Below are 24,086 nucleotides of genomic sequence, written 5' to 3'. Positions count from 1 at the left end.
CACTGACTGTGTTTGGGCCGACACCTGAAACCACAACACCATAACACTGGTCAGTACTGACTAAAGACCTCGTCGCAGGAATGTGATGGCAGGCTTCCACACAGCAGACGACTCTGGGACAAACCCGGGCCAGAATCGGCAACTGCATGATCTCTTTCAGCTTGAGGACCCCCACAGGGTTTTAAGTCCAAACCATGAGAAGATAGTATTTTCCAAACTATTGTTTTGTTTTGTTTGTCGTTTTGTCGATTTTAGTTTTTGATTCAGTTAAACCATATAGAAGGGTATTCAGGGACGATGTGACTTCAAGTAGTGGTCATATGGCCAGGCAGACTGTTTGACTTTGCGGTGGTTCATTTGTATGGCTTCTCTGATACTTTGTGTGTCCGGAGTTCAAAGGCATTTTTGGGGACAACAACAGGAGGTCCCAGCGACTCAGACTCACTCAGTCTGGTCACTCACTCAGTCTGGTCCGCAGGGAGCTCCCCGCTGGGTAGAATCTGAACCAAAGGCGGGTAAAGCCTGACCCAAATAGTCACTGTCTCTGGAAGGAATCCCACACAGATTAGCCACCAGTCTAGTCCACTGATATCATCCATTTATCAACTGCCATCTCCACTACACACACATACACACACATACACACACACAAACACACGCACATTCATATATACACACTCACACGTACGCATAGATACACACTCTCACACACACACACACACACACACAAACACACGCACATTCATATATACACACTCACACGTACGCATATATACACACTCTCACAGACACACACACACACACACACACACACACACACACATAATCATGCAAAGATACACACACATGCACACATATACACTCACTCACTCACACACACACACACACACACACATACACGCACATGCCCACACACATACTGACTCAGTTACTCACTCACTCACTCACTCACTCACTCACTCACTCACTCACTCACTCACTCACACCCTGCTTATCTGTGTGTGGTGTCTGCAGTAGCCAGCTACAGCAGAGTCTGAGCTGAATGCTGGGTAATGTAGTCCGACAGCAGGCACATCTGGGCCAGATCAGGGCCAGATCAGAGCCAGATCAGGGCCAGTTCTATTCCAGAGTCAAAATATCCCCCACCCCCCCCAAACCCAACCCCCCCCCCCCCCCCCCCCCCCCCCCCCCCACCCACCCACCACACCCCAATGCCCTGTCGCTTTGTCTCTAATACATCTCATCCTCGTCTCATATCTCACAGTCTCAGGCTCCCCTCTAGAGAGAAGAGGAACTCTGGCTGTAGTGTCGCAGCATCAGGCGGTCGTAGTTCGGAGAAGGTTGCTCGCCCACGACGACCGCCTGATGGGAGGCGAGGGAGGTGGAGGACCCCGAGCCCAGGGACGAGTCTCTGAACGGGGACGGGGGCTGGAGGGCCACCAGCTCCTCCAGCTGCTCTGGGGGCTTCACCGCGGGGACGGGGGGCTTCACGGCAAGGGGGGGCTTCACCGCAGGGACGGGGGGGGACTTGAAGGTGCTGCTGCCCCCCATCATCCTGGACGGAGACACCCTGCCCCCCCCCGTTGCCAACGCAACGCAGCCGAGGGCGTGAGGGTTGACGTTGCTGACGGCGACGACCTCGGCGTAGGTGGTGACGGTGGCGGCGGGCAGCTGCATGTCCGGGTGCTGGATGAGGAAGGAGGGCGACGGCGAGGAGGAGGGCATGCCAGCGGTGCCAGCAGCGGTGTTGCCAGGCGACGGGGAGCTGCCGCCGCCGGGGAGCATCATGCTGTTGAGCTCGCTGATGTTGGCGGTGAAACGGTGCACCACGCAGCTGATCTGGTCCATGATGGAGCCCTGCGGAGGAGCGCCGGTGGACCGCTGCTGATGATGCTGAGGATGCTGAGGATGCTGAGGATGATGAGGATGCTGAGGGTGGTGCTGATGCTGAGGGTGAGGATGCTGCTGCTGGCGCTCGTTGAGGTACGAGGGGAGCGGCACCACCCGGTCTTGCCGCTCTACCTCCTCCGCCGCGGCCGCCTCCTCGTCCTCGCGCGACCGCAGAGAGGCACGCTGGGAGACGGTGGGGATCGGAGACGGGGTGCGGGGGCGGTAGGTGCCCACTGGGTGGCACTGTGCCGCCTGCTGTCCCTTGTTTGTTGCCACCTTCATGCTCCCGTCGCCCGACATCTCGCAGTCCTTGGAGAAGGGTTTGATGATGGCCGTCTGGTTTTCCTCCTTCTTCTTGATGTGGATAGAGATGCGCTTCCATAGGTTGGGGCGGAAGCCTCGCTCGTTGGCAGCCCAAGTCACAGACTTCCCGTTCGAACTGAGACACAATGAAATAATGCCGGTGAGATTGGACTCCATAGACAGTTCCAAGACATCATTTTAAAAATGGTCATTATTTTGTGGCTTACTACTTTCATTCTCTGCTGCAAGACAAAATATTAAGAGCAAAATTTCTAAATCTAAAAATAAAATGTACACCTTCCACCAAAACATGAAAGTGGCCATTTGCTAATGACACATTGGAAAATGGAAAGCTGACATCAATTATTATTATGAAATGTAATCAAATGTAAAAGCATCAACCAAAATTGAGTTCCAATGCCTTTTACTTCTATTTGTTTTTTGATTCAAATTCAAATTAAAAGAATTTAAAATCAAAATCTCAGACTCCGAATGTTGGGGTCACTATACATTTAATTTGTGCAATAAAAGACATATTTTCCTCCAAAAAAATCGAAACAGTCGAAACATCGAAGTCCTCTCCATTAAGCACCTCTCGTGAACGTACCTGACTTCATTCTCCGACTTGCGGCGTCGGAACAGATTGGCCAGGCTGCTGGAGCCGCGCGCGTTAGCGGCCGACTTCCCGTCTCCCACGTGCATCCGCACGACCGTGGACGTCGTGAAGGCGCTGCGCACGTTCCTCTCGGGTTTGGCCAGCATGATGTAGACCTTGGGCGCGAAAAAATTATAATTATTTTGTGGCTTACTACTTTAATACTCTGCTGCAAGACAAAATATTAATAGCAAAATGTCTAAATAATTTTTTTATTTTATTTTATGTTTTGTATCCCTTGGGGCAGTGGGGTGAAAAGTTTACAACCGTGTATTTTCATTTGCGTTGTCTTTACTACCTGTATGTTGTAAACCAAAAATCAATAAATACAATGTTCAAAATGTCTAAATCTAAAAAATGTTTTACACCTTTCGCCAAAAAATGTAAAGGTGACATCAATTATTATTATAAAATGTAATCAAATTTAAACAACGCATCAACCAACATTGAGTTCCAATGCCTTTTACTTCTATTTGATTTAGATTCAAATTAAAATTAAAAGAATTTAAAAATTCAAATCTGAGACTCAGAATGTTGGGGGTCACTATACATTCGTTAGTGCAATTAACGACATATAATGAATATTTTGCTCTTGGCCAGCATGATGTAAAGACCTTGGGCGCGAACATGCATCCCAGCGCCACCGTGGCGCTCAGCGAGACGGAGAAGCACATGGTGATGATCTTGTAGTTGGAGCCGAAGTAGATGGGCACGAACGCCAGCCATATGATGCAGGTGGTGTACATGGTGAAGGCGATGTACTTGGCCTCGTTGAAGTTGGCCGGCACGTTGCGCGTCTTGAACGCGTACCAGGTGCAGCTGAGGATGAGCAGGCCGTTGTAGCCCAGCGGGGTCACGACCCCCAGGGTGGAGGTGTTGCAGATCAGGTTGACCTGTAGGATAAAATGTATATGATTCACATTTAATTAAGTAGGTTAGTATAGGATTCCCTATTATAACTTGAATTGAATGGGTAACTAAGTTGACCATGGGGTTTGTGTGACCTGTTGGGTAATGTTCTTATTAGCTAAGAGAGTGACCCAGGGCTTGGAGGTAAGGGGATCCCATGTAAATATTCTCATCTTTGGGGAGGCAAGGAGGCCACAGTGTAATAGTCCGAGGGAGGGGTTTTAGGTATAAGAGATGAGTTTGCCCAGAGATGGGTGGGCATTGTTGTTGAACATTTCATGAACATGGATTGCTTGTAACAATGCTCCCGATATCGTTAATAAATCTGCAGTACCACTCCAGTTGTCTGTAAGTCATTTTGACCACACACCCACAGCATACACACACACACACACACACACACACACTCACACACTCACACACACACACGCACACACACACACACACAGACCTCGCGGATGCTGGGGTAGTCGTGGATGACCCGCGGGGGCTCCACGATGAAGAGCGCCACGATGATGGCCAGCTGGAGGAAGATGAGGATGAAGGCGATGACCAGCTGGGCGCCGGCGGTCATGAAGCGCGGCTTCTTGGTGCAGATCTTCTTCTTGCTGCCGGCCAGGATGCGGGCGATGCGGTTGGTCTTGGTGACCAGGGCCGAGTAGCTCATGGCGGGGGAGAGGCCGATGACCAGGCGCTGCAGGTAGCAGTAGGCCACGTGGGGCTTGGCGATCAGGCAGAAGGTGCACAGGTAGCCCAGGCAGATGCCGGCCAGGATGATGAAGCACAGCTCGCGGCTCGACGACTTGACCACGGGCGTGTCGTGGAAGCGGATGAAGATGGACGTGACGAAGGTGGTGGCCAGCAGGCCCAGGCAGGCGAACACCACGGCGGCGATGGGCTCAGGGTCGCTCCAGAGGAGATAGTGCACAGGAATGGGCTCGCAACCTGGTCAGACACACAGAAACACACACACACACACACACACACACACCACACACGCAACGCACGCACGCACGCACACACTCACCACACACACACACACACACACACACACACCACACACACACACACACACAAACACACACACACACCACACACACACACACACACACACACACACACACACACACAAACACACACACACACACACACACACACACACACACACACAAGGAGAGGTTCATTTTATTTAAGTTAATTTAATTAATAGACAGAGTAATTTGATTTTAAATGTCCTTAGGTAACATGCAATTAATATAGAATTACAGCATTACAGTATAATATACATTTTATATAGCTATATGTTACTGCTTTTACTTTGGGTTAGGTTTATTGTTTGGTAACATGTAATAACAAGTACTAACCTAAGTACTTATTACTTTACTCATTACTCATTATATAAGTAATGAGTAAAATATAAATATAAAGCACAACTGAATATTAGGATGAGGCCAGAAACAGCGTTCCTGAAACTTGTTGAGGTATGGAAAAGTATGAAATGGTACTGTCTTCCGATACTCATGTGTGATACTCATTGTATAATTAGGGCAGTCACCTTTCAGGTCGTCTGTGGGCCAGTCCCCGAGCTCACAGGCACGGCAGGTGTACTCGTCAAACACGTACTCGTTGTCTTTACAGGGCGTGCACGTCCAGCAGCAGCTCACCTCACCTTTACGGATCACCTGGAGGGGAGACGGACATGGTCATGGACATCCAGGTGTGCCAACACAGCCGAGGGCGTAATACAATTATTTTCACAAGGTTGTAGGAATGACACGGGGGGGAGTGAAAAGGGAGCTTTCTGTCCGATAGAAGCCTATGTACTGTGTCTGTGGATGCAGACAGAAGCCTATGTACTGTGTCTGTGGATGCAGATAGAAGCCTATGTACTGTGTCTCTTCAGAGAGCACCTCCCTTCCTAACTGGCACCTTGGCTTAACTTGCACTTAAGCAGTGACAGTCCCGCACTTCTTTTTCTTTCTATGTCGTTTTCTACTTCTTGAAAAAAAAAAAGCATTATTTATTGTTACACCAGGTTTTATTGCTCTTAGCTCCCTTGTACGTCGCTTAGGACAAAAGCGTCTGCTAAATGACTAAATGTAAATGTAAATTTCTCTGGATGCAGATAGAAGCCTATGTACTGTGTCTGTGGATGCAGACAGAAGCCTATGTACTGTGTCTTTGAATGCAGATAGAGGCCTATGTACTGTGTCTGTGGATGCAACACCCTTATCCTTAGTCGTTGGTTTAGCGCCGTTGTTCAACTACATATTGCCACCATCTTTGTAATGCACAGCTCTTTATTTGCTATTAAGTTTACATTATGTTTTGGGGGTGATAGTGGTTCAGGAGGTAGAGGAGTCGTTCAGCGATCGGCTGCTAGTTCAATACCGACTCCTCCTCACCAAGTGTCGTAGTGTCCTTGAGCAAGACACTAAACCCCCAACCGCTCCCAGTGTGCAGGTTGGGACCTTAGACAGTAGCCTCCGCTACCGGTGTGTGAATGGGTAGATTTCTGAGTGTGTGTGTGTGTGTGAATGGGTAGATGTCTCAGGCATTAATCTTCAAAGCTTTTTGAGTGCTCTATGAGTAGAAAAGCACTACATACATGCAGTCCCTTAACCATTTACCATTTACATGTGGATTGTCGTGTTGAACATTTACATTTAGTCATTTAGCAGACGCTTTTATCCAAAGCGACTTACAAGGATACACATTTCTTACATTTACACTGATGGCACACTGCACATCAGGAGCAATTAAGGCATTCAGTGTCTTGCTCAAGGACGCTTCGACAGGGAATTGATCTTGCAACCTTCTGATTACTAAACGACTTCTCTACCTCCTGTACCACTGTCGCCCCAGTCCAGTATCTCACCTTGATCTGAGCCTTCTCGCAGGGCTCACTGCAGACCTATGTACTGTGTCTTTGGATGCAGACAGAAGCCTTTGTACTGTGACTTTGGATGCAGATAACAACCTTATCCTTAGTCGTAGGTTAAGCGCCGTTGTTCAACTACAAATTGCTACCACCTTTTTCATGCACAGCTCTTCATATTTTATAAATATTTACTATTTACATGTGGATTGTCGTGTTGAAGTCCAGTATCTGACCTTGATCTGAGCCTTCTCGCAGGGCTCGCTGCAGACGGAGGTGATGATGGCACTCTGGTTGATCCAGTATCTCACCTTGATCTGAGCCTTCTCTCAGGGCTCGCTGCAGTATCTCACCTTGATCTGAGCCTTCTCTCAGGGCTCGCTGCAGTATCTCACCTTGATCTGAGCCTTCTCACAGGGCTCCCTCCAGTATCTCACCTTGATCTGAGCCTTCTCGCAGGGCTCGCTGCAGTATCTCACCTTGATCTGAGCCTTCTCTCAGGGCTCGCTGCAGTATCTCACCTTGATCTGAGCCTTCTCGCAGGGCTCGCTGCAGTATCTCACCTTGATCTGAGCCTTCTCGCAGGGCTCGCTGCAGTATCTGACCTTGATCTGAGCCTTCTCGCAGGGCTCGCTGCAGACGGAGGTGATGATGGCACTCTGGTTGATCCAGTATCTCACCTTGATCTGAGCCTTCTCTCAGGGCTCGCTGCAGTATCTCACCTTGATCTGAGCCTTCTCTCAGGGCTCGCTGCAGTATCTCACCTTGATCTGAGCCTTCTCACAGGGCTCCCTCCAGTATCTCACCTTGATCTGAGCCTTCTCGCAGGGCTCGCTGCAGTATCTCACCTTGATCTGAGCCTTCTCTCAGGGCTCGCTGCAGTATCTCACCTTGATCTGAGCCTTCTCGCAGGGCTCGCTGCAGTATCTCACCTTGATCTGAGCCTTCTCGCAGGGCTCGCTGCAGTATCTCACCTTGATCTGAGCCTTCTCGCAGGGCTCGCTGCAGACGGATGTGATGATGGCGCTCTGGTTCATCCAGATCTCCTCGTCGTCCATCCTCAGGCCCCTGCTGTCCCAGCTGCCCACGTGGATGTAGTCGTACTCGTCATCGCTCATCTGCTTGAAGTTCATGATCTCATACCTGACGTGCCACACATTGACACACACACACACACACATATCACGTATTCACGCACGCACGCACACACACACACACACACATTTACACACACATGAACATATGCACACACATACACAAACACACACATGAAAAAACACATAGGTATTCACATAAAAAAGCACAGCACACACACCGGACACACACACACACACACACACATGCAAACACACACACAGATAGCAGATCACAGTTCACAAAAAGCACACACACACAAAAAAAAACATGCAAACACACACACACACACACACACACACAGAGAGACATTCACAAAAAAGCACATACACACACACACACACACACAGAGACACACACACACAAACACAGAGAGAAATGTCTCAGGAATCCCATAACAGCCAAAGGATGAGAGTGTGAGAGGCAAGGATGAGTGTTTCCTAGCGCACTGGCTGAAGAGGACCTCTTCTCAAGAACCCTTCTCTTGAGTTTAGTGGAGATTTAGACAGCAAGTTCACTGGGTCCAGGAAGAACACTTAGTCCCACATTAGGGTAAACATCTCAAGAACAGGGTAATCAGCGTTAATAAACCCAGGTTGCGAAATCCCTTCAAAGCCAAACCGTGACAAACTACGGCACAGTGGTCCATCTGTGTTCTATTTACATATATTCATCTGGCAAATGCTTTTATCCAAAGCAACTTAAATACACAATACAGTATAGTATTTTTGGGTCTGCATACTATAACAGAAGTAGTTTAGTAGATGAAGTATATAGTAAGTAAGTAAATAGCAGTATGAGTCTTGTCTGATGAAAAAGTTATTTCTTAGCTGACGGCTCAAAAATAACCATGACAACTGTGTCTTTAAGTGCAAGCGAGTGCTGTCACAGCGCATGGCAACACATTGTTGCTGTCCACATTGTGACGTCACGTGGCAACCGTCAATCAATGTTCCAATGGCACGTCCTGAATTCTTTGACAATTCATTTCAATTCAATACAATTCATTCAGCACGTCAAGTGAAATTAGTACAGACGACGCATCTGTTAATGCTTGGGTCCAAAACATTGCGTTGCATTGTTACGCATTGTGACGCATCACTCTCTGACACTATTTACTTTTTACCGCTGTCGCTCACTTGCGTCTCTTCCAATTAGGGCATGCTGTGAGAATGCAAATAAGTCACGCCTACAGGTTGTATCAAGCTTACAGCCTTACCACACTGAGCACGCCCGATCTTGGAAGCTAAGCAGTGTCTGGTTAGTACTTGGATGGGAGACCAACTGGGAATTTACTGGATTACTGAAACATCGAGAACAAGTCGAAACTCGCTATCGATGGCCTATGCTCCACTATGGAGTGAGAAGGCGGACAACAGCAGGTTGGATCAGACCTTCACACATCTTGCCTTGGCAGACTCTCTCACAAACAAATGAGCGTCGTTTAGCACTGCCGTCTGTGCAAGCACGGCAATCTAGACTATTCTCATTCGTAGTTCCACGTTGGTGGAACAAGCTGCCTAGCACTACCAGAGCAGGGGCGTCCCTCTCTACCTTTAAGAAGCTCTTGAAGACCCAACTCTTCAGAGAGCACCTCCCTTCCTAACTCGCACTTCTACTAGAACTCAACTTGCACTGACAGCAGTTACATTCCTGCACTTTGTTTCTATTTCTTATGTAAAATAGAATGTATTATTACACTAGGTCTAGATTCTCGTTGCTTGCTTGTTTTCTCCCTTGCACGTTGCCTTGGACAAAAGCGTCTGCTAAATGACTATATGTAAATCAGACTACAGTGCACAGGTATCTGTCTGCTTAGTGCCTTCGCTACAGTGCACAGGTATCTGTCTGCTTAGAGCACAGTTATCTGTCTGCTTAGAGCCACTGCTACAGTGCACAGGTATCTGTCTGCTTAGTGCACAGGTATCTGTCTGCTTAGTGCACAGGTATCTGTCTGCTTAGAGCACAGGTATCTGTGAGGTATCTTAGTGCACAGGTATCTGTCTGCTTAGAGCACAGGTATCTGTCTGCTGAGTGCACAGGTATCTGTCTGCTTAGAGCACAGGTATCTGTCTGCTTAGAGCACAGGTATCTGTCTGCTTAGAGCACAGGTATCTGTCTGCTGAGTGCACAGGTATCTGTCTGCTTAGTGCACAGGTATCTGTCTGCTTAGAGCACAGGTATCTGTCTGCTGGAGTGCACAGGTATCTGTCTGCTTAGAGCACAGGTATCTGTCTGCTTAGTGCCATCGCTACAGTGCACAGGTATCTGTCTGCTTAGGGCCATCGCTCCTACCTGCCAGGTGAGTCTCCCCTCTCATCGAACAGGATGACCTCTCCAGACACCCCGGTGAAGTTGGTCTTCATGAGGAAGTCCAGAAGCTTCCGGCCGTCGATGGGCCGCATGGCAGGGCACAGGCCCACGGCCCCGGGACACAGCGTCCTCTGCATGGCGTGCAGGCCGTAGGCCATGGAGTAGATGGCGTTGATCACGAAGCCCATCTTGGTGTCCTGTGTGTACTGGTGACGAAGGGACTCTTTCTCTGGAAAAATGAAATTGGGAGGTTTGTTTCATTATTCGTTAATTATGCTATTCTTATTCTTACATGAGATTTACGGAGGTTTAGCCCAATAGTTTATTAATTGAGTCACTCGTGTATTAAAGGTGCAGTCTGCGATTCTAATTATATACAGTTTTTGTGAAATCCAGGAAATTGTGCCCCACAGACTTCTAGCAGTCCATTCTTGGCACCTCACAATTCAAATTGATTCCGATTCAGAGGTCAACGTTTTGATTCCAAACCGATAATCGATTCTAAACCGATTATCGATTCTAAACCGATTATCGATTATCAATTCTAAACCGATAAAACGATTATCGATGCATTCGACTGCTGATGGGAGATGCACTAACCAGTGCAGGTGCGGTTGTATTTGGTGTTCTCCAGGGGGTGTCCCTGGAGCCGGCACTGGAAGCGGTGCTGCCAGAACTCGGGGAACCAAGGGTTGCGTAGGTTGATGTCCGGGCGCAGGTTCAGGTAGTAGTCATCAAACCAGTTGACGTAGGCAGACTGAAGCTTGATGGTGATTCCACCAGCAGCCTCTTTGTGATACCCGTCTGTCACGTCATGACGATCTGCCCATCCGTCACTGGAGAGAGGAGAGAGAGAGAGAGAGAGAGAGAAGGAAACAGAAAAACAAAGAGAGAGAGAGCAAGATAGAATGAAACAGAGAGGGAAATAGAGAGAGAGAGAGGGAGGGAGAGACAGATAGAGGAGGGAGAGATAGAGAGGGAAACAGAGAAACAGATGTTTTCAGGGAACATTCTCATGGATAAATGTTTTAGCTGAAGGAACTTTATCTGCATATTTATGCGATTGTGTAAGAAAATACATGCAGGTTCAAAATAATAGCATTATCCAGAGGAACACAAGTGGAAACACCTAGAATGCTAAACACACTTAGGCACTCAATACTTCTTGATCCATGACCTGTATGTATACAAGTACATTCACGTATATAACTATAACCTGCGCCCACTCTCTCTCAAACAGACATAACACACACACACACACACACACACACACACACACACACACACACACACACGCACGCACACATAAACACACATAAACACACACACACACACATAAACACGCACAAACACACACTCACAACCACACACATAAACACACACAAAGACACACACATAAACACACACAAACACACACACACATACTGTAAACACGCACACACACACAAAATACATACATACATACACTTGAAATTAAATTAAATTACCAACAGTGTATTTGCACAGTACACTTGAATCACATTTGCCATCACTAGATACATGGAATATGCAGTTCTGTTCCCTTCTGATTTGTGTTATATATTTAAGCAATAAGGTTCGAGAGGCAGTACGGTATCGTCAATAATGTACTTGTTCGAGGGAGTTGTTAGGCCCGACGCGCAGCGGAGGGCCGGCAAACCCTCGAACAAGTACATTATTGACGATACCGTACTGACTCGAGTACCTTATTGCTTTTATAACACGGTTGCCAGCGACTCCAAAATATTAAGTACAATTAAAGTAAACAGTAAGCTGCCTTTCAGGACAAAAAAAGTTGTAGACACCAAACGTTGTGTATCGCATTTCAGTAGCCAAGAGAAAATAGTCCCCCTTTGTGTGGCTGTTGCTATGCAACAGACAAATAGCATTGGGAATTTAACGTCTGTTAGACCTAGCACAAAAGCTACGTGTGTTTCAAATGGGTTTTTGGTCTAAGCGCTAAAAGTCAACTACAAATAATATTCGAGACTTTCAGTAAAGACTTTAAATACTCTGCAACATTCGCGTAGCACAGAAACAACTAACCGAGTCAATTTAGACATATAAAAAGTCGTGTAGATAGCTAAATTCACATGAAACATTCCCCACTACATTAGCCACAACACGCCGCCATCTTGGATAGATATTTCCTTTTGAGTGCGTACTGATATGGAACGCTCAGGTAGATGAAAACAGGTCGTACAGTTACTATACCGTAGAATATAGCACACCCCGGAACTAACTCTCAGAATGGTGGATTCCATCTACCCGTGTTATAATTCCATCTACCCGTGTTATAAGTATATATAATATTCCAAGATTCATTTTCTGAATATTTTACAGCTTTGTTTAAAATTTCATTGCCAGCTCTCACACCTACTCAGCTTTCTGTTTTACAGCTCAAGTGTGAGACTCAGACATGACTAATGTTCAATAAAGATGAAAAAGATTAAACAGGTAGATACTAGTGTTAAGAGGTAGAGATAATAAAGTAGATAGCCTTTATTCCTTAAATACCCTCAAGCACATTCCTACAAACCTACTATATGCACACACACACACAAACGAATCCTAAACATTAAAATACATTAACTGTCACAAACACATAAACAGAGAAAGAAAAAGATAGGGAGAAACGCACGCACATACACACACACACACACACACACACACACACATCTTTACTGCCCAAAACAGAAGGTTCCCTCTAAAAAAAAAATCGCTCTACCCTTCCAGCGAGTGAGCTAGCGAGCGTTACACAACCCGCAGCGTGGGAGGTCTTTGTATCGTTGCTATCCCCCCTGAACAGAAGCCAAGGGTTTCATAACTCATCCTTGGAGGCGAGAGCGAGCGGCGGGTATCAAACGCTGAGAGGCCTGCATGTTTAACAGCGCTCCGGCGTTCTGCTGCTGCTCTGGGCTGCTACTGGAGCTGAAGAGCCCTGCATGAAGCCTACACACACTGACCTTGCCTTCCCTTCCTTGGGCAGCCCTCGTCCTCCACCGTGGCTGCCTATACTGGAGATGATAATTGCATAGACTGACTGTACAGCGATAGCAGGTAGCAGAGCGCTATTTATAGGGTAGAAGTCTGGAAAGTTCCGCAACCAAAACAGTCACTGGGATTTACGGTTGCGTCTGTAAATGTCGATATTTAAGCACTGCATTGGACGATACGTGTAGAAGGGCTAGACAATGCTCCACAAAATCAGTGCAATGAGTGCAAATGTGCACTAGTAGCAGCAAATGGTAACAAAAAATACCCCTGTAGGCCTACTTCATTCACTATGAAATAGAAATACTCATCAAAGTGCACTAGCAACAAAAAGTAAAAAAATAAAAATTAAAAAATTATTATCTTTTTTTTTTTAACCCGATACTCTTGCGGACGTGTCGATGCATCGTATCGTCGGCTGTTGGATCGATGCATCGATGCAAAACGATTCTTTTTTACACCCCTAGACGATACTTGTAGAAGGCGATGTAGATTCTCTTTGCAATCTACTTCTCACCTGATATTTTTGGCCTTAATGGAAAAGTCTGTGATATTCTGATGGATAGCTGCGAGACGGTTCATCGGTACTAATCAGTCAGCGTAAAAATAGACACCCGAGCCATTCTTTTACCGAACCGGTACATGTGCCGAGAAGAAACCTGACAATTAATATTAATGAAATTAATTATTCTAGAAGATTAAATAGGCTTCATAGTTAGCTGCACAATGCTTATCAAGCAATATAAAATAGAGATATCTTGCTGCAGTTTGCGTGCTATAGACACAGAGAGAAGTACATGATGTGAAGTGCAACTATAAAAAACAAGGCGCTGTTTTTAAACTGGGTGTGAGTGATGCTTCTGCGCTCACAAGAGGGATAGAGAGGATGGACAGTGAGTCCAGGGAGAAGAGCTGTTCAAGTACGGGGAACATAATGGTTCATCATCCCGCTCGATTAAAAAATGAAAACACAACTCAGCCACTCAGAACATGAATCTCATCCATGTGAAGGAGGGCCGTGGTCTCTCGTCAGACCACATTACAGCAACAATGACATTTGTTTTTGTAATGTTCTCCGAGAGAGTTGTGAATCAGAATCATTATTCATATGTTTCTCATATTCACATGTGACTCATAGCTAGAATTAGAGTTAAACATGAATTAGTCTAACATGTTCTCTTAACACAATGTGCTCTATTGTAATTCTGGCAGCAATGAGTCCTCTGACCTGTAAGATCCAGGGCTGTCTGAGCTTAAAGTGTGTGTGTGTGTGTGTGTGGGCTGTCCTTGGGACTGTCCTTGGGACTGACGTAGTTCTGCTTAGTGCCTGAGTGTCTGCCTGCAAGGTCGAGGAGTGACGCTTTGCTTTTTCATCTTTGCAAAGATGTGTTTGTCATGCTTTTGTGTCTTTGTGAAGGTAAGTCTGTGTCCTTGTGCGAAAAGTTAGGACGCTTACCAGAGAATACCTAAACTTTAACTAAAAAGTTTTTCTCGCCTAATCAGAGAAGTTGTTGGATGTGCACGTGACGCCTTCCTCGCTCCACTGGTGCACCATGGGAAAGAACAAGGCCTTGTTTCCTGATGAAACACTATTCTTCTAACTGAGTCTCCAAGTCTGTGGTAGAACAAAACACCCATCATCTCCCACTTTCAGTAGGTTATCGGGTGCGAGTAAAAGAATGTTATCTTTGTGTAGAATAAAACCGCACTCTCAAGCTTTTCTCATTTGCAATTTAGACCAGTGTGGATGCGATGGCTTAGGCCGAAACGCGTCTGGAAATAAACTGGTCTAAATAGCAAATGAGAAAAGCTTGAGAGTGCGGTTTTATTCTACCCAAGGTAACAATTACCCACAGCTTGTCGCTATGATGATGGAGGTTTGGTGAGATCAGCAGCAGCAGCAGCAGCAGTAGTAGGCATTTAACTTTACTTCCTCCTGCCCCCCCCCCCCCCCCCCCACCACCACCACCACTACCACTGCCACAAATCAGGCCCAGTATTCCCACAGAGGACATAGGTAGCGCAGTGCTACTCGGCGGCCCAGAGAGCGGTGTTGATTGTGGAGCGGGTCAGGGTCCGCGCCGGAGGCGGCTGTGGGTTAGCTGGGTGTCCCCAGGAAAGCCTCTGTGAAACGGAGATGAAAAGCGCCGGAGGGAGAGGAGCGGCATATCCTCCAGGGCTGACTAGCACCGGCGCTCAGGGGCCCGGCAGAGACGGTGACACCGTTTTTAGAAATAGACACCTCTTAAAATATTCAGCCCCTATGTTCATGAAAAAACATATATTCTCACACACACACACACACACAGATTTACACATTCACACACACACACACACTCACCGACACATACCTACACACAAACTCACACACCTTGGCAACTCATAAAAGCATTTTCTGATGAAAAATGTTTGGATCCTTTTCCTTTGAGGACTTTTAAATGTATTTGTAAGATTCTAAGATAGATTTTACCGATATTTTATATCCAACGTGACTGTGTAAAAATGGTGCATTTGCAAGGACGAACGTTTATCTAATCTCTACAAACAAGAATGCCAACAGAAAAGCTCAGACATTATGTCATTTCTATTCCTGTTTTTTCCCCCCAATGTATTGATTTTGAGTAACAGTCCAGTAGCTCTTTTCTGTTAAAAAAATAAGACGCTTTTTTCGATTTTCGATTCCTCCTAAGAGGTTCTGGTGAGTTGAAGACTCACAGGAAAGATGCTCTAATCGATCCACTAACTAACAAAGACCTGATGCTGATGACACAGTTAGGTTCAGTGAACTCCCTTAGATGCTTGTAAAGACAGCAGATTACGGTAACAGTCTGATGCCCCTTTAAGTCCCCGTTCCATAAGTGCCACGATACACCTAAAGTTTCCAAGCGATTTCTTCCACATTATGCGCTTGGCACCCCAGAAATTGTGGGTAATGTAGTCTTTGGTGGGACTACACCCTACATTCCACATCATGCGCGTGGCACCCCAGAGATTGTGGGGCATAATAATATATGGCAGCTGCTTTCCATCTCTTGCCAGGGAAAGAGAGCTACATTGTTCTCTTTCGAAGACACTATGAATAGCTTTGAGAAATGTCTAAAGACGAGTGCCCAGGGGCAAATCCTTGAAATACTTTTAATGAAAGATCTGTCATAATCACATCGAGAAGGTTTTTAAAGTAGGCTAATGATCTTACATATAGCCTTCCGCCCCTTATCAGTAGGAATGGATTCAAGAATTAATGTTTTTTTTTTTTTTTTTTTTTTAAGTACCTGTTGAGGCAAGGCAGGTGACGCTGGGGTCATCCGAGGTGAGGTGCAGTGATGACGGATGTCTGAGACGAAGATGATGAAGATGATGGTGGTGGTGGTGGTAGAGATGATGGTGATGATGATGATGACGATGATTATTTTCCTTAATGGATGAATGTTGTACCTGCCCAAAAAAGAACTTGCACTGTGAGGTCTGTTTCTGGTTCAGATAATATATGCTCACACTCATACACTCAAACAACAAAAGATTGAATTCACAGACTAACACTCTGACACACACAAAGCTTTTAACAGCTAGATGCCGTTGAGAGAACCAGAAAGAGAAGAAATATGTGAATATTCAAGCGAAAAATAAATAAATAAATAAATGAACAGATGTTGTTGAGGAGTTTAGGAATGGAGCATTTAGTCATGTCAGTCTGCAGCAGCAGCATCTCTGACAGGGAACTAAAGAAGTCATCAAATCCTCCATAACCAATCAAACATAAGTTTTATATAATTTGTCTATAATTTGCTATTTTGTCTATTTATTTTATCTTTTTTTTTTTTTTTTTTTAATGATAATGTATATATATAGATAATTGATTACTATTCCCACTACCCTGCTGCTTTGGCAATTGAATTTCCCGCACGGGATTAATACAAGTTTATCCTATCCTATCCTATAAACCCATATAGCACCCGCTACAGTAAATGACTCTACTTCAACATGAGCATGAAGAGTCTGGGAGTCCAGAGAGCGTGGGGATAGGGGTGATATGAAACAAGCACCCATCAAAACTAGCCCACTTGTTTGCGTTTGTGTGTGCATGGGCGTGTGTGCTGCGTGCGTGTGTGTGTGTGTGTGTGCCCTCAAAACTGGGATGTTCACTAAAGAAAAAGTGTCGATAGAATAGATTTCTCTATTAGATGAGGAGTGTGAGTACCCAACCCTTAACAATATCCTTAACCTGAGGACACAGGTTCGATTCCGGTCCTGATGTCATTTCCTGTCAACTCCCCACCTCTTCTCCCTCTCATTTCCTGTCCCACTCTTCACTGCTCTGTCAATTAAAGGCACAAAAGCCCCCCAAAAAATATAAAAAAAATAACAATAATAAAAAAAAAATAACTGACCTTAACTATAATCTGGAGTTTACAGAAGTTCAGTAGATAGTTTGTTTATAGTCTTAACATCTGTAGGTCTTCCATAAGGGACCATCCAAATAAAGTGTGACCGTTAAGTCTAAGGGTAGTAATGAAGATCGCTAATGAGTAAACGCTAAGGTTACAGTCAGAAAACCTGATTTAAAGGCGAAGTCTACGATTCTAATCCAATAGACTTTCTGTCAAATTCAGCTAATTGTTCCTCACAGTCCTGTAGTCGGCCATTCTGTGTGCGCTCTCAGACCAACTGTGGTTTAAGTTCACAGAACTGGCTTTGTAGACGGGAAACAAACAAACATAGTGACTCGTGCCGAGACATAAACACGTGTGGGGCGTCTTGAGCACAGAATAGTCGACGGGTGTACTATTATTGGTTACTGAGCTCAAATATCAACAACCTTTATCGCCAGAATCGCAGACTCTCCCTGGGCCAAAGAGTTTTTTAACAGTTACCGTTATGTAACTGGGGGCCTGCCCATTAAGAGCTTTAAAAACAATCAGTAAAACCTTGAACTGAACTCTAAAATTAACAGGAAGCCAATGCAAGGAGGCAAGGACTGTGGTTTTAGTTCACAGAACTAGCTTTGTAGATGGGAAACAAACAAACATAGTGACTCGTGCCGAGACATAAACACGTGTGGGGCGTCTTGAGCACAGAATAGACGACGGGTGTACTATTATTGGTTACTATATATTGGTTACAATAATATTGGTTACTATTATGAGACGAGCAACAGTAGACAAACGCACAGTCATTTAAGCAACCTTGGGTTACTTGAAAAGCGCTATATAAATCTAAGTTATTATTATTATTATTATTGGTCAAATATCAACAACCTTTTTTTGCCAGAATCGCAGACTCTCCCTGGGCCAAAGCGGTTTTTAACAGTTACCTGCCCACTAGCAGGAATTCCCCCACCAGGTGGCGCCGTCTCATTGCCATGAGGATGCCACGCACAGTCATGCCCTCGCAGAAGCAGGCCACGACGCGCGCCTTGGGCAGGTGGCCGCGGAGCTTCTCCAGGAGGCGGTCGAAGTTCTGCTCGCCCGCGTTGCTGTAGATCTTGTCCGAGTGGGCGATGCATATGCCATCTTTGGCGGCCATGTCTTTGAAGGCCTCCATCCCACTCTCACCATAATTGCCTGCAGGAAGAGAGAGAGACATGAATAAGAGACAATCACACACACACACACACACACACACACACACACACACACACACACACACACACACACACACACACACACAATCACACGCTCGGGTTATCATGGTGCTGGATCATTTGTATTTTAAAGAAGGTTTCACGGGAATATTTAATATTATAATAATAATTAATTTTATTTTTAACGCACTTTTCATGCCTACATATTAGAAACTAACTATAATAATACAATAAAATTACAAATTCAATACAATTGTTAACATAAGCATAACATTCAACACAAGGCCAAAAATGCCTTCCTGAATAATATTCTTCAATATTAGCTTAGCTACATATCTACATGCATCTGTGCAGAGTGGCTTCAGACTAGTTTCAGCGTTACTGGAGATGTACAGTATAAATAAAGAAAACATGAAACCGAATAGTTTTGTGCAAACAAGCCAACACAGAGAGGCACACATTATTTATGGTATCCCCATTGCCTCTATGTCGGGGGTAGCCCTCCCCAATTTCCATAAAATCCAGGTCACCTACTTCCTGCTGCCAACCAGATCTCTCCATCTGCCTCCGACTGCGAATACACCAGATATTTCACATAATATCTACTATTATACATCCCCATTGCAACCCGTCTTGATGCCCTGGTGGGCTGTGTGTGAGTGTGTGGGAGAGAGAAAGTATGTATCTGTGTGTATGTATGTGTGTGTGTGAGTGTGTGTGTGTTTGTGTACGCACCCATGTGTGTGTGTTTATGTGTGCTTGAATGATTGTATGTGTGATTGCTTGGTTGTGAGTGAATATGAGTGTGTGTGTGTGTGTGTGTGTGTGTGTGTGTGTTTGTGTGTGTGTGTGTGTGTGTGTGTTTGTGCATGTTGGTGTGTGTGTGTGTGTGTGTGTGTGTGTGTGTGCGCGCACGTGTGTGTGTGTATATAAGAGGCCTTATCTTTACAAAAGGTAATTGCGGTGGAACATTCCATTTTTGTGCGTTCTATTTAAAGATGCCTTTTCATTTCGCGCAGAGAGACCCAATCAGCGAGGCTCCATCTGCGGCTAATGAGAGACAGGTGGGCGTCGAGGAAGATGCATCATAACGGCGCAGCGATGCCTATTTCCAGCGATCGGGTGGGTTTATGTGTTGTCACGGCATTTCAAAACACTGAATCGAGCTCAGGGAGACTGGTCTTTATGGTCGCCGAGGAATTATTAAATTAAAAACAGGAAAAAAAGGATTTGCGTTTCTTTAACATAACATTTGGTTCTAGACAGAGGATTGTATTTTCTGTCACTGTGTGAATATTTTCCTTCCTGACAGGAACTGCTGAGTCAAGGACAAGAGTAGCCAACGCCAAACCATCTTTTATAACCATTTGTTCATTTCATTTCATTTGAACGTTTATTTATTTATTTAGCCTCAGCTCTCTTTCAGCAAAGTCCAGCCATTAACACAGACACACAGACACACACACACGCACACAAATGAACTCTCTTACACACACGCAAAAACACTTACACCCACACACACACACACACACACTCAGACTCACACTCACACACACAAACATTCACATACACACCCGCACACCCACACACACTCACTCTCACACACACACACACACACCTGGGAGCTGCCTAGTGCAAACCCTGTCTTCAAGGCCACTGCGCATCTCCACTGGACAAGTGAGGCCCCTAGATTTCAGTGTCTTGCCCAAGGGCACATGACAAAGGCTGAGGAGGGAGTGAGGTCTGTCTACTGCTCTTCTAGTCTCTAGATCAGATCAAGGTGAGATACTGGAGGGAGTGAGGTCTGTCTGCTGCTCTTCTAGTCTCTAGATCTGTGGTTCTTAACCTGGGTTCGATCGAACCCCAGGGGTTCGTTGAGTCACTCTCAGGGGTTCGGCAGGGGTCAAGACACACACATTATAGCCCGGTTCACACTAGGAATGTCGTGCGGTTTTTATATATACCTACGTTTGAAGAAATCATATTTTATTTTTCAAATTACGAAGGGTTCGGCGAATGCACTGATGATGTACCTCCAATAAGGTTAAGAACCAGTGCTCTAGATCCTGATCTACACCCAGAACTCAGACGGTTCCCAGTAGTTAAGGAGGGAGTGAGGTCTGTCTGATGTTCCTCTAGTCTCTAGATCCTGATCTACACCCAGAACTCAGACGGTTCCCAGTATTAAGGAGGGAGTGAGTGATCCTGATCTACACCCAGAACTCAGACGGCTTCTTGTTGAAAACCTGTGGCTCTCCTCTGTATCTGTGTGTCTCTCATGACCTGCCCTCCGTGAAGCCACAGAGGGGCCGAGGTCGCGAGGTCAAACTAGAGTAGTAATTAACAACGATCAGATAATTAATCTGTAGAGCAAACAGCACAGGACTTCAGTTGAACCCTAGTGACCCCTTAAATTAATTGCTTTAACTCATTAGCCCTAACAGAGTGCCTCCACAGCGCTGTGTCTGAGGGAAGGACTCAAGAGAACCTATGCCAACATTCAACAGGAAACAGGAGTCTTTCAGTTGGTGCAGTAAAGAATTAGTTTGAGTTTGTTTGGGTTTTTCAACTGAAGTTTGACTAGATGATTTTTTTTCTCCAGGTGTTGCTTTTTCATTTGACGCTATGCCAAAAGTAGGATTGGCAGGAACAACCACTCTACAGGGCAGCCATTCATTGAAGGTTGAACATACACTACACACACACACACACACACACACACACACACACACACACCTGTCCCCAAGTCAGATTCTGTACTGTTACTAATCTGCATGTCTCTCTGCTCTGTGGTAGGATACAAGAAGCCTGGAAGAACTACTTACAACTCCAAAGTGAAACTCCAGAGTGAAACTCCAGACTGAACTCCAAAGTGAAACTCCAGAGTGAAACTCCAGAGTGAAACTCCAGAGTGTGCACATAGACGATGAAAGACTCTGGATTGCCTGGCATCAGACAGTGTTGTCTACTGTGCCACGGTGCAGCCTTGAGCTACTTCATGCAGCGAGAGACACTGCACTTATCCAGCTGAAGCCTTATATGACAGCACTCATGAATGAGTAGTCGCAGTGTACATTGTATTGTTGCAGACTGAATAGACGCCATGTGGAATGCTCACTGAACTCCAAAGAAAACTGTCTTTTTCCCTCCTACATTGCCGAGGCAATTAACAGTTCTTTGTTGAAGCCAGTACACCGGGTATCAACCAAAGCTACATTCACTGGAAGCTATTTGTTTTCAATTCCAAACCAGTGCTTCTGAGGTGGGTTACAAAACACCCTGACAGGAAGCTGAGTCAGCTACTTCCAGATGTCTAGTGGAGGCACCTGTCATTTCTCATAGCTTCTGAACACTGACAGAAACAAATACAATGCAACACACACACACAGTTTTACACTTCCCTGCGGAAAAAAAACCCTGCAAGTCACAAATTTCACATTTACACATTTACACATTCACATTTACGTGGCAAAAATGTCACGTAAAATGACCTGGGCCTTGGCCCCTAATTGCCTAGACAGGGAATTGAACATTACACCCTGTGCAATGTGAAATACCCCCAAATGACTGCAACCTGCACATAGAACCCTCCCAACAGAAGTAACACACACTATTCAGGTGTCTTAGCAAAAAAATGGGGACACGGCGGACAAAAGCACCCCATTTTTCCCATATGCTCTCCATCACCATACCTTTCAATTAAGAGGGGGTTCCACTTAATCAAGATGGTGGAAGGCGGCCATCTTGGATTTCCACTAATAACTGACACACAATCAATGCTGAGGTAAATACTAAAGCCCACAGCCACGGGCCATCACTGCTTACCTTCCGTGTGAATGGCGGAGACGTAGGTCCAGTTGTACCTCTTCACGATGTCCACCATGGCGCGGGCCTGCTGGGCGTCCGAGGGCACCACCCTCATGAAGTACTTGAAGAGGCTCTTGTCGCTCAGGTCCATACTGGTGGCGCTGTAGGCGATCTGGGGGATGTTGAAGAGCTGGAGGAGGTTCTGCACCTGGATGGCCACGGAGCTGGAGCCCGGGCCGATCAGTCCCACGATGGGCTTCTTCCCGCTGATGGGGGGGGCGCTGACGACGCTGGCGCCGCCGCTGTCGTCACCGTGGCAACGGGATGCGCTCTCCTCTTCCTCGGCGGAGACCAGCGTGTCGCGGATGAACTCGATGCTCTGCTCCAGCGCCACGGCGGAGTGCCAGCACGAGTCGCGGATCTCGCAGCCGAGCGTGATGTTGGGCAGGATGTGCGGGTTGGCGTTGATGAGGTCCAGTGTGTGCATCATGGCTTCCACGCGCTGGATGCCGTACTGCTCGCGCACCGCGCCGCACTTGCGCTCGTGGACCTTGTCCGCCGGCGGCTGGTGGTGGACGGAGAACAGCGCGCCGATGATGACGTCGCCGGGAAGGTAGGCTAGTACCCGACGTTCAACGGCCTGGCTGCTCACCTGGATGTGGGCAGGGCTACTCGCCAACATCGAAACCACCAACCAGATCCAACCAGATAGGCCTAGCATTCCCGCCATCTCCACACACACACACACACACACACACAAGTCAGAGTAGGGTTCTCACGGCATCTAGAGTCAGGCTTGGGACAGATATGTCTGACACAAATATGGAGATCTTCAGGGAACTACTCAGGGGCGTCCAAATTGAGCGGGATAAGCTATGAACTGGTCAGACGTCTTTCTGCGAGAAGAAAGTATTCACTGGGGCATTTCTCATGGAATCATCATGCCCTTGAAATTGACTGGGGAAAACATGGTACAGCATGAGGAAGGGAAGTCAAAGAATCATCAATCATATGAATTGATGGATTGATGGATGACTTATAACAAATCAGAATGCAGTGAAAATGCAGATATTAATTTTCGCATTTAAGTGAATTATGCATTTAAACTATACATGGCAATATAATTTCTGAAATGTACAACACTACTATATCAATTTTCCATCCGTCATCAAAGGGTGATGTATTACAAACGAGTATTTTTAAAACATTAACTGGCAAATAGGCTTGTTGTCACATAGGGTTATGGTAACAATAATAGCGCTTAGGGAATTAAATTGATTACAACTTTGCTTCCTTCACCTTTTAACCTCTCGTCGGTTGATTACATGTCGAAACTGTCCATGGTACTGAACATGACTGATGGCGATTGGCAAAAATCGCCGATAATAACGATTACAGTCGATATGCCCAGATGAACATTTAAGCAAAATGGTGTGACAAAATGTTACAGGAACATCGTAAGCCATTAAAATGTAAAATTTGAAACCAGATCTCCTGAATTATGCAATATGACTGGAAATGATTTTTCAGCTTCTAGTGTAGTGCTGCTGGAGAATTCAAGTTAGCTCTTACACCAAAATAAGTTGTTGAATACCTTAACTTCT

At 45.9% G+C, this 24,086-nt stretch overlaps 1 protein-coding gene across 1 annotated transcript; it reads right to left on the bottom strand.

The window, feature by feature from the left end:
- Nucleotides 1-1,278: 1,278 nt before the first annotated feature.
- grm5a (glutamate receptor, metabotropic 5a) lies at nucleotides 1,279-23,164 on the bottom strand (the record flags this gene model as incomplete). Its single annotated transcript, XM_080846904.1, has 11 exons — nucleotides 1,279-1,911; nucleotides 1,960-2,329; nucleotides 2,801-2,964; nucleotides 3,463-3,741; nucleotides 4,209-4,702; nucleotides 5,313-5,439; nucleotides 7,610-7,778; nucleotides 10,065-10,311; nucleotides 10,683-10,918; nucleotides 18,406-18,655; nucleotides 22,501-23,164. 11 exons carry the CDS (start codon nucleotides 23,162-23,164, stop codon nucleotides 1,279-1,281), a joined length of 3,633 nt encoding a protein of 1,210 aa, XP_080703030.1.
- Between the last annotated feature and the right edge of the window lie 922 nt (nucleotides 23,165-24,086).

Source organism: Sprattus sprattus, assembly GCF_963457725.1.
Source record: "Sprattus sprattus genome assembly, chromosome: 1".
NCBI lineage: Eukaryota > Metazoa > Chordata > Actinopteri > Clupeiformes > Clupeidae > Sprattus > Sprattus sprattus.
Note: the sequence above shows the minus strand (reverse complement) of the source record. Positions and strands in the feature narration are given on the sequence as shown.